This window comes from Bubalus bubalis, chromosome 6 (assembly GCF_019923935.1).
Source record: "Bubalus bubalis isolate 160015118507 breed Murrah chromosome 6, NDDB_SH_1, whole genome shotgun sequence".
NCBI classification, from domain to species: Eukaryota; Metazoa; Chordata; class Mammalia; order Artiodactyla; family Bovidae; genus Bubalus; species Bubalus bubalis.
Genome location: NC_059162.1, coordinates 57,836,757 through 57,852,469, shown reverse-complemented (window position 1 = coordinate 57,852,469; position 15,713 = coordinate 57,836,757). Strand labels below are relative to the sequence as shown.

Here is a 15,713-nt window from a genome sequence, read left to right as displayed (position 1 = left end):
TCAGAAAAATTTTCATTTTGAAAAACTTCAACTGCAAGTTTCCTTGAATGTCAATTTACCTTTATAAAAATGTAAAGAACTGAATAACGATTAAGTAAACTTCTACAAATGGTAACAACTTCTAGCTAAAAAATGAAGAGGACATAATTGACTTTGTTTTTTCTCTTAAAAAAACAATATTTCTTAACTTCAGATAGGTAATTTTCTCTAGTTTTTAAATACTTGCAGAGTAAAAGTTTCCATATTTCAGAATGTTAAAAATCTTCTAGATCAGAACATTCTTTTATCTTGAAAACATTCTTTCATGTTACAACTTAGATCCATTTGAAAACTATCAGTGACACTAATGTTGTAGATAACAGAAAACCAAAAGCAGGAGACGTAAAAGAATAAAGACATTCATATGACTTTGGCATTCGTTGCATGATAGGGAGCAAATGGTTTAGAAAGACACTAACTTGTACAATTTATTTTTAATATAGTTGCTGATTTTTGTAAGAAATTTTTCATTAAACAAGTGTCTCTTTCCATAACTAGGAAAGGTTTCTAAGTCAAACATCTACAATTTTTTAAATAACAGTAAGATACAAACAAGTGATAAAGTGAGAGTCTAAAGTCAAGGTGGTCTCATAAATAATAATTCCTAAGTCTCTTATCCTATCTTTAGTCCAAAGTACATAGTTTTCAAGATTTGATAAAACAAACAAAAAATAGTCAGCTGTCTCTGACCAAAGTAATCCCTGCTGATATTAACATTTTTTATTAGAATAGTACAGAAACGTACAATATGAACAAGTAACAGTCTCACGCTCATCATTTCATGCTCCCTGATTCACTGCCTAAAAGTACCACATTAGAGTGTCTAGTGACTCCAGGAGGAAAAAAATTAAAGGTTTTAAGACAACATGTCAAAGGTGAAACAGGAAGTCTTTGCTTTAGCTTGGACTAGAGAAACACTGAGAAGCATTATTACTAAGAGAGGAAAATATTAAAAAGTCACAGAGCTGCAAGGAACCTTACATATGATATAGTCTGACACTCCTTTTAAAAATGAGAAACTAGATACCATGCTGGTTAAATATCCAGTGTCACAGCAGGTCAGTGTCAAGGCTGGAACCAAAATCTACATCTCTGTTATTTAGACCAGTTATTCAGCCTTCCCTAATTTCAATAAATATGTAATCATTATAAATTAAATCAAAGAGTAAAGAAGACATTAAAAAGGTTTACCTGATATAAGCATGATATGACTAGTTTTCTCTAGTAATTAATTATAAAGCAAGAGACTAATACCACTTATTACTTAGTACTGGCCTTAGAAAATATGTCATACCATTTCATTATTATCAAAAGAAGTATTTTGCTAACACTGCAGATACTTAAAGCTCCTTTTAAGTGGTTTCAAATCATCCTTGAAAAATAGAAGCTTTTTGTTAGCTTGACCCATTCTCCTGCCCCTTATGAGATTCATATCCATGGCACAAGTCTGGGTACACTGTCAACTGAGTGGAAAGTAGTAAAGGAAAAGCTCACCATCAACATATCATTACATAAACAGATGCCAACAATTGTTCTTTGGATTAAATGATTCCTGGGAAATGTATATAAAATGCCGTCACTGTTAGAAATCATAAGGAATGGTGATGTAAAGCTACGTAACTTAATGTTGTTTGTTGCTGCTGCTAAGTCGCTTCAGTCATGTCCGACTCTGTGTGATCCCATAGACGGCAGCCCACCAGGCTCCCCCGTCCCTGGGATTCTCCAGGCAAGAACACTGGAGTGGGTTGCCATTTCCTTCTCCAATGCATGAAAGTGAAAAGTGAAAGTGAAGTTGCTCAGTCGTATCCAATTCTCAGCGACCCCATGGACTGCAGCCTACCAGGCTCCTCCGTCCATGGGGTTTTCCAGGCAAGAGTACTGGAGTGGGGTGCCATTGTCTTCTCCGTTAATGCTGCTTACTTTGATGCAAAAATAAACAATCTAAAGATGAGAGGGTGGAGTTAGGGAAACATGGTGAAATTGCTCAGGAAAACAACCCTCTTTTATAATGTTAGATTATAATTTTATATCTAATTTTTGGATCTGGAGAATTCATTCCATGGACTCTGTTGTCTATGGGGTCACAAAGAGTCAGACACGACTGAGCGACTTTCACTTCATTTTGGATCTACAATCATGGTCAAAGAGTTGTATAAAACCCTAAAACAATCTTAAAACACTGAAGCATAAAACACTATGGCACAGTGGCTAAGTGCATGGACTCTGACATCTGTGGTCACCAGGTTTTCTTGGGTGACTACCAACTAACTCTGGGACCTTGGGCAAGTTATTTAACTCTCCGTGTCTCACTTTTCCTCATAGGTAAAATAGGAATAGTAATAGTACCAACTTCATATGACTGTTTTAAGGATTAAATTAGAAGTATAGGTCTTAGAATACTGCCTGGCATTTTGTAAACAGTGAATTTTAGGTATAATCATTACTATGATTTTTAATATGTAGATATATACCATTAACTCAAGTTTTAACCACTCTATTTAAATATTTTTAACCATTCAGTAACTTTAGTTTTATAGTTTACCTGGCTTCAAGTTAACTACAATACACAGTATCCTTTTATTTCAGTTAATTGATGCTCGAAGATTTAAAAAAGACAAGGAACTAGAATATTTGGGCCCATAAGAGAGTATGACATGCTATCTTTTCTTCAGAATGTTTTCTTAATGAAACAGATATTTGGATAAATTACAGTGTTATTTAAGGTTGCTTTATATTTTCTGGCTTAAAATATACTGCTTAGTTTAAATTCTATCTATAACAGATTAAGCAAAATCTTTAAGGCTGATGGAAATTTGGCTTTGGACTGGGATTAAGGAGGTGAGGAGGGTGAGGTGCCATAATCTATGGACTGTAAGCTGAAAACTTCAAGGATTAACTGTATGCTATAAGTGGAGAGAAAATGCCATACTGGTAGACTTAAACCCTACTTCTTACATTCCACGAACACCAACAGGTATCAAGAGTCATGCCATAGTGTGCACTCCATGAATCAGAAAGAAAAGCAAAAGTTCAAACCTACTGAAGGTCCTGGCTTTCCTCTCATCCCTGGTGGTCCAGGAAAACCCACAGCACCCTAAAAGAACAGGAAAGAGAGAAGTTATTACACCACAGAAGGCAGATACGCCTCTACTTATGAACTATTAAAAGAAGTCATGGAATTATTAAAAAAAAAATTGAGAAAATGTTTCAAACAAGACATGCAGAATCAGATTGATACTATATCCTAAAAAAATACATGAGTTGAAATAATGAGTACTCCTTTCTTTTTAAAGAATGCATATATTTTCACTGTGTTTTGTGTTTTTTTTTTTTTTAATTTATATAAAACGAATGGTACCTTGTCTCCAGTATACCCTGTTTCTCCTTGCTCTCCTGCAATGCCTTGTTCACCCTGGGGAGCACAATTTCATACAAAGACACTTAAGCAAAGCAAATGTGGCAATAAGAAGGTAAATACAAGTTATACAAGAAAAATTTCTCTATTTTTCCTACTTTTGAGAAAAGTTATATAATTGATATTACAGATAGGATCCCATATTTTAATAAAAATATTTTATAAGTGGTGTTGACTCAAAAGAAAAGTAAATGTGATAAAAAAATGATCTCTATGACAATGTAAATATTTAAATCACCTTATCACCTTTGATTCCAGGTAGGCCCTTATTGCCCGAAAGACCCTAAAAAAGAAAGTGATATTTTGTGACATTATAGAGAAATCAAAGTGAAATATCCATTATGTAAACAGAAGCATACCATTGGGCCAGGGATTCCAGAAGGTCCAATTGGTCCCACAGGGCCAACACTGCCCTGGAAAGCAATAAGAAAGAAAGGTATCCTTGAGCACCACTAGGATTAAAAAGAGAACATGGTAAACTTAATGAAATAATTCATCTTACTAAGTTCCCACACATGCTTGTTCTCTAACAATTTCTTTTCCTCTTTACATTTATAAATCATACCATTCATTCAAATTTTAGTGAGGTCTATTCTGCTTCCTTAAGCCTACTCATACTGATCTTATCTACTAGGATCCTTCTCTTCCTTGAGTTCTAATAGTTACTATCCACCGGATTCATTTTGAAATATTTCTCCAAAGAGATATCTTGATGATAGGGGAAATATTTTAGTGCCATGTTCCCAGGAAGTGTTCAAAAAATACTTCATTTGATTTTCTTAGATTTTCTTTCACCTATTTATTCAGCAAATATTTACTGGGCAGTTACTATGTGCTAAGCATTCCAATGACTTCATGATCTACAACTTGCAGATAACAAAATTTACCATAAGTTCAGGGAACTGAGTAGTAAATAAAAGGCTCCACTCTTCTGGGTTTCTCATTCATTCATCATTTAACATTTATTGAGCAGAATATGTATCAAGCATTGTAGTAGTGTTGTATGGTAGTGTTGAGGAAACAAACATGAAATTGACAGTCACCAATATCAAGCTTTTCAATTTAACTTCTCCAATGCAAGATTACTCAAAAACATTAACTGCCACTATAACTTCTTGCAAGCAAGAAACCCAGAAAAACTTCAATGCATCATCTTAAAATTCGAAGGACAACAGCAACTATAAAAGTTTCTGAAAGTAAAATTTGAAAAAATAGTGCAAATCTCTTGATTGTTTGGAGATCGCTTAATTTTTGTGTCAACGATGCCATTTTCTTCTTTCTTTTCTCTTGCTTCCTCTTTCTTTCTCTTACTACCTCTTTTCCTTCTTTCTCTTGCTACCTCTCTGTGCCTGGCTAACATATCATCCTTCATCTTCAAAGAGTTGCTTTCTTTTTTTTTTTTTTTTTTTTTTGAAAAGTTAAAAATTCCTTAATTTTTTATTCCTGGTACCACTACCACAATTTACAGGGCAATATACCTGATGTAATGAAAAGAAAAAGAAAAAGACAAAGCTACAACAGATAAAAGACCTCAGGAATGTACATCTAATTGACACTACATTGCATTAATCAATAGCTGCACTTTTTGCAAACTGTGGCTATGACAGTCCTGAACAAGAAGGGTTTCCTGTTTAAGCTGCAGTAACTTTTCTGACTATGGATCATCGTTCCTTCTGTGGCAGATTTTTACAGTTCCTCTAACGCATTTGGGACGACTGTCTCAAAGTAACCTGCAGCTTTCCTGACAACTCCTCGCTCTCTCTCCTGCTAAGAACTGTAGCCCTTTTCTTCTGAGTTTTTAGAACCTTCTGCTACCATATCCACCACTTCCACCACCAGATCCATAACCACCACCATAGGGACTGCCCGAGCTTCTTCCACCAAAACTACCCCCTTTCATGGGTCCATAATTTGACTGCTGTTGTCCACTATAATTTCCAAAATCATTATAGTTTCCACCACCACCATAGTTACCTCCAAAATTTCCTCCTTCATTGTAACCATCATATCCTCCACCACCGCCACCATATCCACCACCTTGGTTTCCATATCCTCCTGGTCCACCACCACCGTAACCTCCTCTACTACTATAACCAGGACCACCGCCATAGTTGCCACCATCCCCTCCAAATCCATTATATCCACCATCGCCTCCTCCATAGCTCCCTCTGCTGCCACCACCTCCACCACCATAGCCTCCTCTTCCACCAAAGTTTCCACCACGGCCAAAGTTACCTCCACCACCTCCAAAGTTTCCTCCACGACCCATAAAGTTGCCAGATCCACCTCCACGACCTCTTTGTGATCCAGCAGATTGCATCTCTTGTTTAGAAAGGGCCTTTTTCACTTCACAATTATGCCCATTAATAGTGTGGTATTTCTGAACAACAATTTTATCAACTGTATCATGATCATCAAAAGTTACAAAAGCAAATCCTCTCTTTTTCCCACTCTGCCTGTCTTCCATAACTTCTATGGTTTCAATCTTGCCATACTTTTCAAAGTAGTCTCTCAAATTATATTCTTCTGTATCTTCTTTAATACCACCAACAAAAATTTTCTTCACTGTTAGATGGGCACCAGGCTTTACAGAATCCTCTCTAGAAACAGCTCTCTTTGGTTCCACTACACGCCCATCAACCTTGTGCGGTCGAGCACACATCGCTGCATCCACTTCTTCAACACAAGAGTAAGTCACAAAACCAAAGCCCCTGGAACGTTTTGTTTGGGGGTCTCTCATCACCACACAATCTGTAAGTGTGCCCCATTTCTCAAAGTGTTCTCTTAAGCTGTCATCTGTAGTTTCAAAGCTCAGACCACCAATGAACAGCTTTCTCAACTGCTCTGGTTCCTTGGGATCATGACCCTCCTCCCCCCGGCGGCGGCGGCGACGGCCGGAGTCGGGCTGGGGGCGACCGGGCGGCGGTTTTACCTCCATTTTGAGACCGGACTCGCCTCTTCCAACTCGAGTTCAATATCCAAAGAGTTGCTTTCAACCTTCCTTTTGTGCTTCCCAAATGTTTAGGAACTTTTAAAGGTGTATTTGTGACAATGCTGAAAATGTTGTTCAGTTTAGTTATAATCCATATTTCTTAGGACAGTATTCCAGACCCTTACTACTAGTTTTCCATCAGTACTTTCCATCCCATCTTCTTCCAGTTGTTTCTACTTGCCTTTTCCTTCTCCCTCCTCTAAATCCAACATTCTAGACACAATGAATTGTTTTCTAGTCTGAACATACTCTCCCTTCTCACATGCTCCAAGCCCTTGAAAACCACTAACGGAATATGCTTCTGCTACAGTACTAAATATACTGCACTGTTTTGTTTTCTTTCTTTTTTTTTTGGTTGGTTTCCTTGTTTGTTTTCCCCCTGTCTTCCTAGTCTGTGCATTCTGTGAGTGTAGAAGCATGTTTTATTCTTTTTTTATATCTCAAGCCCAACATAATAATTGGCACATAATAGTTTTGAAATGAAGTGTGGAATGAATACTGGAGGAAGAAATCAACTTTAAATTTAAAACAGTGATTTCTAGAGTGCTGACATAACAGTATATTTCTAAGAGTCCACATTTACATACTACAAATTTCAGAATGGAAAATATGACATCTTTACTTTGGGGTGAGTCCTATAGTCTGTGAAACATTAGATAAATTATTCCCAACATGTTTAATCCTGAAAAATATGAGACTGTGAGAGGCAGAATAATATTTTTCAACTTAACAAATGGAAACACAGCATCAATACATCACTGACAAATTCCATTGATGGGAAATAATTATTCTTATAATTACAGTGGCTAGTTTATTCAAAGTTCATAGCTTTAAAACTTCTGATAGTCATTCAAAAATACAATAAATGTCTCTGGAAATTACACAGCACTAATTCATGTAAGAAATGGAAAGGAATATCAAAAACAAACATTTATTTATTGTCCTGTTGTTTTTCTATAGACAATATCCTTAATTCTTATTGCAGTAAATATACTACTGTGCATAGTCTGGCATCTTCAGATGAATATGCCTTGTATGCACAATATTCTATTTTACTTTTTAGTATCTCTGAAAGAAAAATCACAAAATAGTAAATTTCAGGAGGTATCAAAAAACATATTTATTATAAAGGACCAAGTAAAACAAAGAATTTGAAAGTAAAATGATATGGGTATAGAAACTTCCAAGAAACATCAAATATTTTGTAGTATGTCACAGGCTGTATGGAAAATCCTACTCCTAAAAAACTACATATTCTGAAATTGCTTCATGATAGATTAGTAACAGTTTTCAGTTCCATAAAGATAAACTGAAGGTCCTTCAACACTCCCTACCTACCACACTTCATTCCCATAAGAAGATGAAGCAGACAGAGGAAATAATTTCATGCATTGGGGCTTAGCAGAGGGTGTCTGGGATATAGCAATAGAAGCAAAAAAGCCTCCCACAGAGTGACAAATACTAGAGAACTACTGAGTCAAAGTCAGTCAAAGAAATAGAGAGACCCAAGGGTAGGTTCTTATCAAAGTAGCAGCCACTAGCCAATCATAGTTCTTGAGTGAACATATCGCCAAAAAGATCGTGAATGCCATTACCAGGCTTTTCGACTATACTCAGCCACACTACCAGGCAATAATCACTGTTACTAACTGAGAAGGCAAATGACAGTAACAATTAACTGCATGGAAAAAATAATCTAGAGAAAGCAGTATCACCTCTTGTCAGGAGCTATACCTGCCCTGCTGGAAGGGAACACATGAAAAACAGCAGTTCAGGGCAAACAGATAAACTGTTTACTATGGAACACCGAAGTTCACATAATCTTTCCTGAAAAAGTGAAAGTGAAAGTGAAGTCGCTCAGTCGTGTCCGACTCTTTGTGACCCCGTGGACTGTAGCCCACCAGGCTCCTCCATCCATGGGATTCCCCAGGCAAGAGTACTGGAATGGGTTGCCATTTCCTTCTCTAGGGGATCTTCCCAACCAAGGGTTTGAACCTAAGTCTCCCACATTGGAGGCAGACGCTTTAACCTCTGAGCCACCAGGGAAGCCCTCACCTCCTTGCATTCCTCTCCCATCACCCCATACTTCCCAGGCTGCAAGCCCACTCTTCCTCTTTTCATTTCCAAAACATTCCATTTCCCACCACGCCTGTGCATCTGAACACAGCCTTCTTCTGCCCAAGAGCCCCTTTCCCAACTCATCCCACTCACATACAGTCAACAAACAGCTTAAAAGACATCTCCTTTGTGAAGCCACTCTGATTTTCTAAGATAAATTGCTCCATTTTCAGTGGCTTGACTTGAGGCCATATTAGATTATAATATTGCCAGGAAGCAGGAATCTTAATTTGTTTATATATACTTTTTAGGTCTGGCATCTAGTTCAGTATTTGTGAACTAGATAATAATAATGGTGCTCCCACTATTTTGATTAAAATTGTAATAATTGCACAATAAATGTACAAGAGAGGAAGTAATAACACCTGTTCTGTCTACTTTAAAAATTAGATCCATGTGAAAGAAAGTACTTTGAAAAGTATAAAATACCATCTCTATTACTGTAGAAGAGTGAGGACTACAAAAATGACTGTTAGTTTCATAAGCCACTTTCATTTCTATAGAATCTCTTCCCACCTACCAAAGGGTGAACGGAGGAAGAAAAAGGACAGAAAACCCAGGTATTTTTATTGAGCATTACTATGTGTCAGGCACTGTGCTAAATCCTGGAACTGAAAGATAAGTAACAGTTAACTATTGGGCAGAAAAGTAGAGCTTAAGTGTTTCAGGCAGACAAACAAGTGCAAAGGCCATGTAGTAAGGAGGCTGCATCTGAAGAATGAACAGCTTGGCTTAGGCACAGAGTATATTCTCAAGATGCAGAGAGGAACCAAAAGCCTAGACATCTTAGGCCATCTTAAGAATATTGGTCTGGGTCTTAAACATAATAATGGAAACTTTGGAACTAACCAACTTTAATGCTAATAGGTCAGATGAAGAAAAGTGTGTCTCTGGAGTCCAGCTCCCTTCCCTGCTTCCTGTCTCTCCCCACTGGTAGGGCCAGTGACTACCACTTATGGGTACAGCCCTAGTCTAAGTTCTGAGAAAAGAAATTGGTCATTTGGGCTCTATCATCCCATAGGGCTTCTCATGACTTCTAAAGAAATCTCTTAAGAGATACAATGCATATTTTAAGGTTGTAGAAGCTTTAAGGAATTGGTATAACACAAGGGGGAGAATTCTGAACTCTGGATCTACATCTGCTGCTGCTGCTGCTAAGTCGCTTCAGTCGTGTCTGACTCTGTGCGTCCCCATAGACAGCGGCCCACCAGGCTCCCCCGTCCCTGGGATTCTCCAAGCAAGAACACTGGAGTGGGTTGCCATTTCCTTCTCCAATGCATGAAAGGGAAAAGTGAAAGTGAAGTCGTGACCCCATGGTCTGCAGCCTACCAGGCTCCTCCGTCCATGAGATTTTCCAGGCAAGAGTACTGGAGTGGGGTGCCATTGTCTTCTCCAGGATCTACATCACCTGCCTTCAAATCCGAGTTCAACACTTATAAGCTAAATGGTCTTAGGCTGTTCTGAGAATTAAATTACCTAATCTTTGTGACTGGCACATAGAAAATACTAAATGAAAGTGAGCTGTTCTTGCTAATTTTATTATAATTACTAATAATCGTATACAAGAGAAAAGTCTAACGGTCTTAGATTAACTGTAGTTTTTTAATTACAGTTTTTTAACTCTCAATTCTGTGTTCTTGCCATCCCATATGAGAAAGTTAAAACCTGTTATGCTGATTTTTACCACAGTTTCAATAGCTAAACTTCTGAAAGATATTCCTTTGGCCAGGCCACCACCTTCTGCCATGGGTTAAGTTAAGATGGGGGAAAAACTTTTAATTTGTAGTCCGAAGACCTGTGTTCAAGTTCAAGCTAAAAATACAGTAGCCATAATTTATGGCCTAAAACTCTGGAGTCTTAATTACCTACTCTACATACTAGAGCAAGCTCTAAATTGATTTTTAAAGGAAATTCTACTTCTGCCATGGTCATGCCCTACTTTTATGTGAATAGAAATAGGCTTATCTTTAAGATTCTATTTTCATTAGGCTCCTTACATTTCATAAAAGTATGTCATTCTTGCTTTTATAGTTGAATGTTAAAGCATATGGCTCTAAATTTATATACCATATCTGTAACTTATATCCCTGTCATGAACCAGAAGTCTGGATAAGAGAAATTTATATTTATGAAGACATATCAGGAGGATACATACGACAGTTTGATTAGTCAAATGAATAATCAAAAATGTACCAGAAAGACACGTATCTGGACTGGATTGTTTTAGCCTTCAAAGAACTGCTTTTACTAAACTGTACTTTGATGACATCAGAAACTTTAGTGAAATTTAAGAGTTGAATTTACTGTATAAAAATTAATTAAGTGAACAAATAATAGTTACTATTTTAAGTACAATAAATAAATGAGGTATGAAAATGTTCAATGGTACTGGCGAAGTCTGGCTCCTACCTTTTGTTCAGGATGATTTTCCCAATCATTTATTTAATTTTATTGCATAAAGCCTATAGCTACCATGTGCTTTTGTTTAGCCCTATCTGTCCCTCCAGACCAGATTGTATGAAAGACTACCTCAAAGAAAAGAAGTGGCTGTTCTAGGTCTTATACTTCTGGAGAAACTGAATCTTGATTAAGTATCCTTCAATGAAACAGATAAATACACTTACACATTAACCTGTGAAAATTTATTATTTCAGCTTTGTTATTATATCATAAAGTATAATTCATTTTTAGATTTATATTACTGATTAAATTTGCATACCTGGCAGGAAAACACATGTGAGCAAGGTTGATATTCAACAATGACACTAAAAATTTTCTTTATACTAAAGGTTGTAAAACACATTGAACAAATATAAATAAACACAAAAGAATTTTATAAGAAGGATGATATTTGATACTTACTCTAAGCCCAGGAAATCCCGGAGGACCAGTGCTACCTATAAGTCCCTATGTAACAGAAATGTGCAAAATTGGTTAAATTTGATTCCAAACTAAGTGAATTTTCTAAAGATGAAGACAAAAATTTCTAGGAAAAAAATATATCAAATTTTACCTTCTTCTAGCTAACTTCTGCAACTTTCCTACTCTTTTGCATCCTAAGAAGTGCAATTCTTTGGTGGCAGCTAACATTCTATAAATGTAGCCCTGGTTCCATGCTTTGGGATGCCAGGACTACCACCTAGCCTGGGATAATAGATTTCTCTGTCTGTTCTGTGAGTAAGTCTCATAATAAGCAGCATTATGGACATAATATTAGCCTACTGTTGTTGTTTAATCTCTTAAGTTGTGTCTGGCTTCTTCTGTGATCTCATGGACTGTACTCCACCAGCCTCCTCTGTCCACGGAATTTCCCAGGCAACAATACTGGACTGAGTTGCCACTTCTATTCCAGGGGATCTTCCTGACTTCAGTGATCAAACCCAAGTCTCCTTCATTGCAGTTTAATTCTTTACCACTGAACTACCACAGAAGCCCTAATTAGCCTATATGTAGTGAGAAAAGACAGGATGGTCAATTTGTTGAGTGAGAACATTTTCAGATAACTTAAAACATTGTCAGCTCTTTTGAAGTACTTGGTTTAAATTTTCTAAATTTCTCATTTATAAAACAGAAATAATATTTGTTTTTATTTTGTAAAGAACACAATGAAAACTGTTATATTAAAGGTTCTGAAAATTTTCATAAAGCACTATACAAATGTAAGAAATTACCAACTTGGTTAAATTATTTGTACGAGGTTTTAAACTATCATTTTTCCAGTTGATTCCTGATGAGCCTTTGTGACAGTCTTTTGACCTCATCATTACCGTCCTTGTGATAATTCCTAATCTATACCACGTCAGGGTTATATCATTTACATGGCACAAAGTATAAGAATAAACCTTCCCTTTTTTCCTGCATTTAAACTGTTTTGAAACAGAGATGTAGTACAAAATTTAAAGAATTATAAACCAATACATTGAAAATATCCAGTTTATTCTAAAGATGATTCAAAATGCTCATCAAAAGTATAATTTAAGTATAAAAAGCAGATTTCAAAGGGTAAAATGTTAAATATTGTAGGAGTCCAACTCTAACAAACTTCAAGTATACTTGACAAGATGATTTCATACCAAGTGTGTAAAGAAATAAATGGTATAAAAAAATGTAAATAATGCTTAACGTTATTATGCCTGAAATGAGAAGCTGCTCAGAATCATGGGCAAGAAAAAGATGACAAACATTTTACTTAAGACATGATCTGATTTTTTTAACAATTTATTTCAAAATCAGTTCTACTCTTATTCTATCTTCCAAGCCTTATAACAAAACTTTTGTTAAATTCCATGCATAAGCTAATATAGTTTATACCTCAGAAAATGAAATAAAAGGAAACTATTTTCAAACACTATTTTATTTACAGATGTCTAAATATAGAAATTATTCCTAATTCAGGCAAAACAGCATTCCATCATTTTTATAATATGTTAAATTAATTTTAGAATTTTAACTCCCTGATCTGAACACATATTTAAATGATCCCCTCAAAGACTTCTCTATAAATTACTCAAAAGTAAGATAGATCAATGATAGGTTTGAGTCCCAAAGAGCAATCACTAAATGCACAATTTTTACATGAGGCTTGTTAGTACCTTGATATATATATGAAAGGCTTCTTTCCCATGTCTGCCCACCCCCTCCACTGAATATACAAGTCAATATTGTGATTGTATACTTCTAATATTTTACTTAGTAATGTATAACATAGTCAAGATACTGAATTGTAAAGATCATCTCAAGACAGAATTTATAACACTTTGTTTTACTTCTCTTGTTGTAAAATCACAAAATAGAATGTGCTCAGTGGTATCACAATTGTCTGGTCAAGAGTGCTTGTCAGGAATGTGGTAATGAGTATGACAAGTATGGATGCTATGGAATCCAAATGATGCTAGAATGCAAGGGTGGACCTTCACTCTTTACTCACAGGACTGCCATCAGGACCTGCAGGGCCTCTGTCTCCAAAGTCACCTGGAAAACCCTAACCCAAGGAAAGAGAAAGAAATGCTGTTAAAACCAAAATAAGGAATTCATCTTTGCTTTGTTTTCAGGTAAGGAACTTAGTAATAGGAATCATTCATTTCCTAACCTATAAATTGTAGTGCAACAAAAATGTGTATTTGTTTTGCATAAAATGTCACTGATTTTTAAGTACATTATTTCTATATTTTATAAAGATTACTTTACATGCCACAAAATATATACAGAAAGATAAGTTGGAGGAAATAGAAATGTGTTCATCATTATATAAAGAATCACTGAATTAGAGGAAATACAATCAAGATTTCCAATTGACCAATCCATTAGTTACATCCACTATTTCATGTTGTTTGTTTATACCCACCACAGAAAATGAAATAGGTAATAATACTGAGCATAACGGAGAAGGCAATGGCACCCCACTCCAGTACTCTTGCCTGGAAAATCCCATGGATGGAGGAGCCTGGTGGGCTGCAGTCCATAGGGTCGTGAAGAGTCGGGCGCGATGGCGCGACTTCACTTTCACTTTTTACTTTCATGCATTGGAGAAGGAAATGGCAACCCACTCCAGTGTTCTTGCCAGGAGAATCCCAGGGACGGGGGAGCCTAGCAGGCTGCCGTCTATGGGGTCGCACAGAGTTGGACACGACTGAAGTGACTTAGCAGCAGCAGCAACAACTGAGCATAAGCTTAGTACACTTATCTTGTGCAAAAGGCTTTACACATATTGTTACATATACACTACTTCATTTCATCTTCACAGCAGTTCAAATCAGTGAGTATAATATCCTCACTTTGCAGCTGAGGAAACTAGTGTAGAAGAGTTAAGTCACCTGCACTTTCAAGTGATGGGTGGGACCAAGATTTGAATGGATACAGTCTGACTGCAGAGTCAGCTCTTTTTACTGTCTATACGAATACTGTAACTCATCACTTCAAGATATGATACATGTAAGAACATCATTTAAGAAAAAGAAAAATGCCTACAAATATTGCAAATACAAAATGGGATGTCACTGAAATATAGGCTTCTTAAATACCTACTGAGAATTCCTTATGCTAAGTCACTTCAGACATGTCTGACTCTGTGCGACCCCATACATGGCAGCCCACCAGGCTCCCCCGTCCCTGGGATTCTCCAGGCAAGAACACTGGAGTGGGTTGCCATTTCCTTCTCCAATGCATGAAAGGGAAAAGTGAAAGTGAAGTCGCTCAGTTGTGTCTGACTCTAAGCAACCCCATGGACTATAGCCTACCAGGCTCCTCCGTCCATGGGATTTTCCAGGCAAGAGTACTGGAGTGGGGTGCCATTGTCTTCTCCCCTGAGAATTCCTTAGAGTAAAACTATTAAGGGCAGGAAATTAACACACTTTCTAATTATAACTTCTACTGCAAAATAACTCAATTACTTAGTTACTCTTACTTTACACATTAAAGTTTTCACCAGTGATTTATCACTGAGTTTATAAACTTTAAACCTCACTTTTAAAAAGACTACTATATGGAACTTCTCCAGTGGCGCAGATTTACAAGCTGGATTTAGAAAAGGCAGATGAACCAGAGATCAAATTGCCAACATCCGGTGGATCACAGAAAAAGCAAGAAAATTCCAGAAAAACATCTACTGCTGCTTTATGGATTATGCCAAAGCCTTTGACTGGGTTGATCACAATAAACTGTGGAAAATTCTCAAAGAGATGGGAATACCAGACCACCTTACCGGCCTCCTGAGAAATCTGTATGCAGATCAGGAAGCAACAGTTAGAACCAGACATGGAACAATGGACTGGTTCCAAATTGGGAAAGGAGTTCATCAAGGCTGTATATTGTCACCCTGCTTATTTATATGCAAAGTACGTCATGCAAAATGCCAGGCTGGATGAAGCACAAGCTGCAATCAAGATTACCAGGAGAAATATCAAAAACCTCAGATATTCAGATGACACCACCCTTATGGCAGAAAGCGAAGAAGAACTAAAGAGCCTCTTGAAGAAGGTGAAAGAGGAGAGTAAAAAAGTGGGCTTAATTCAACAATCAAAAAAGAAAAATCATGGCATCTGATCCCATTACTTCATGGCAAATAGATGGGGAAACCATGGAAACAATAAGAGACTTTATTCTTTTGGGCTCCAAAATCACTGCAGATCATTACTGCAGTCATGAAATTAA

The 15,713-nt window shown here is 36.7% G+C and overlaps 2 protein-coding genes across 9 annotated transcripts in view; both read right to left on the bottom strand.

Moving 5' to 3' along the window:
* The window catches only part of COL24A1 (collagen type XXIV alpha 1 chain), a 397,241-nt gene that overhangs the window by 239,154 nt on the left and 142,374 nt on the right, over positions 1 to 15,713 (bottom strand). For 5 of the 6 annotated variants that reach the window (XM_044944759.2, XM_044944764.2, XM_044944762.2 and 2 more), the window contains exons 14-19: positions 13,492 to 13,545; positions 11,427 to 11,471; positions 3,814 to 3,906; positions 3,693 to 3,737; positions 3,398 to 3,451; positions 3,080 to 3,133 (exon numbers count right to left, since the gene is read on the bottom strand). In XM_044944759.2, the coding sequence (XP_044800694.1) occupies positions 3,080 to 3,133; positions 3,398 to 3,451; positions 3,693 to 3,737; positions 3,814 to 3,906; positions 11,427 to 11,471; positions 13,492 to 13,545 (345 nt within the window). The remainder of the gene's footprint in view (positions 1 to 3,079; positions 3,134 to 3,397; positions 3,452 to 3,692; positions 3,738 to 3,813; positions 3,907 to 11,426; positions 11,472 to 13,491; positions 13,546 to 15,713) is intronic. The other variant, XM_044944763.2, reaches the window with a different exon arrangement.
* LOC102389104 (heterogeneous nuclear ribonucleoprotein A3) lies at positions 5,032 to 6,440 on the bottom strand. 3 transcript variants are annotated; one of them, XM_044927151.2, is made up of 2 exons: positions 6,387 to 6,440; positions 5,032 to 6,320 (listed from the first exon to the last, which is right to left on the bottom strand). In XM_044927151.2, the coding sequence occupies exons 1-2, from the start codon at positions 6,390 to 6,392 to the stop codon at positions 5,253 to 5,255; spliced, it is 1,074 nt and encodes a 357-aa protein (XP_044783086.2). In that variant the 5' UTR covers positions 6,393 to 6,440; the 3' UTR covers positions 5,032 to 5,252. The 3 variants fall into 3 exon arrangements, with proteins under 3 accessions (XP_044783086.2, XP_044783087.2, XP_044783085.2); XM_044927152.2 differs by having other exon boundaries at positions 5,032 to 5,428; positions 5,573 to 6,434; XM_044927150.2 differs by having other exon boundaries at positions 5,032 to 6,434.

Excerpts from the sequence above, each read along its gene's own strand:
- LOC102389104 (XM_044927150.2), bottom strand. The coding sequence starts at position 6,392 with ATGGAGGTAAAACCGCCGCCCGGTCGCCCCCAGCCCGACTCCGGCCGT.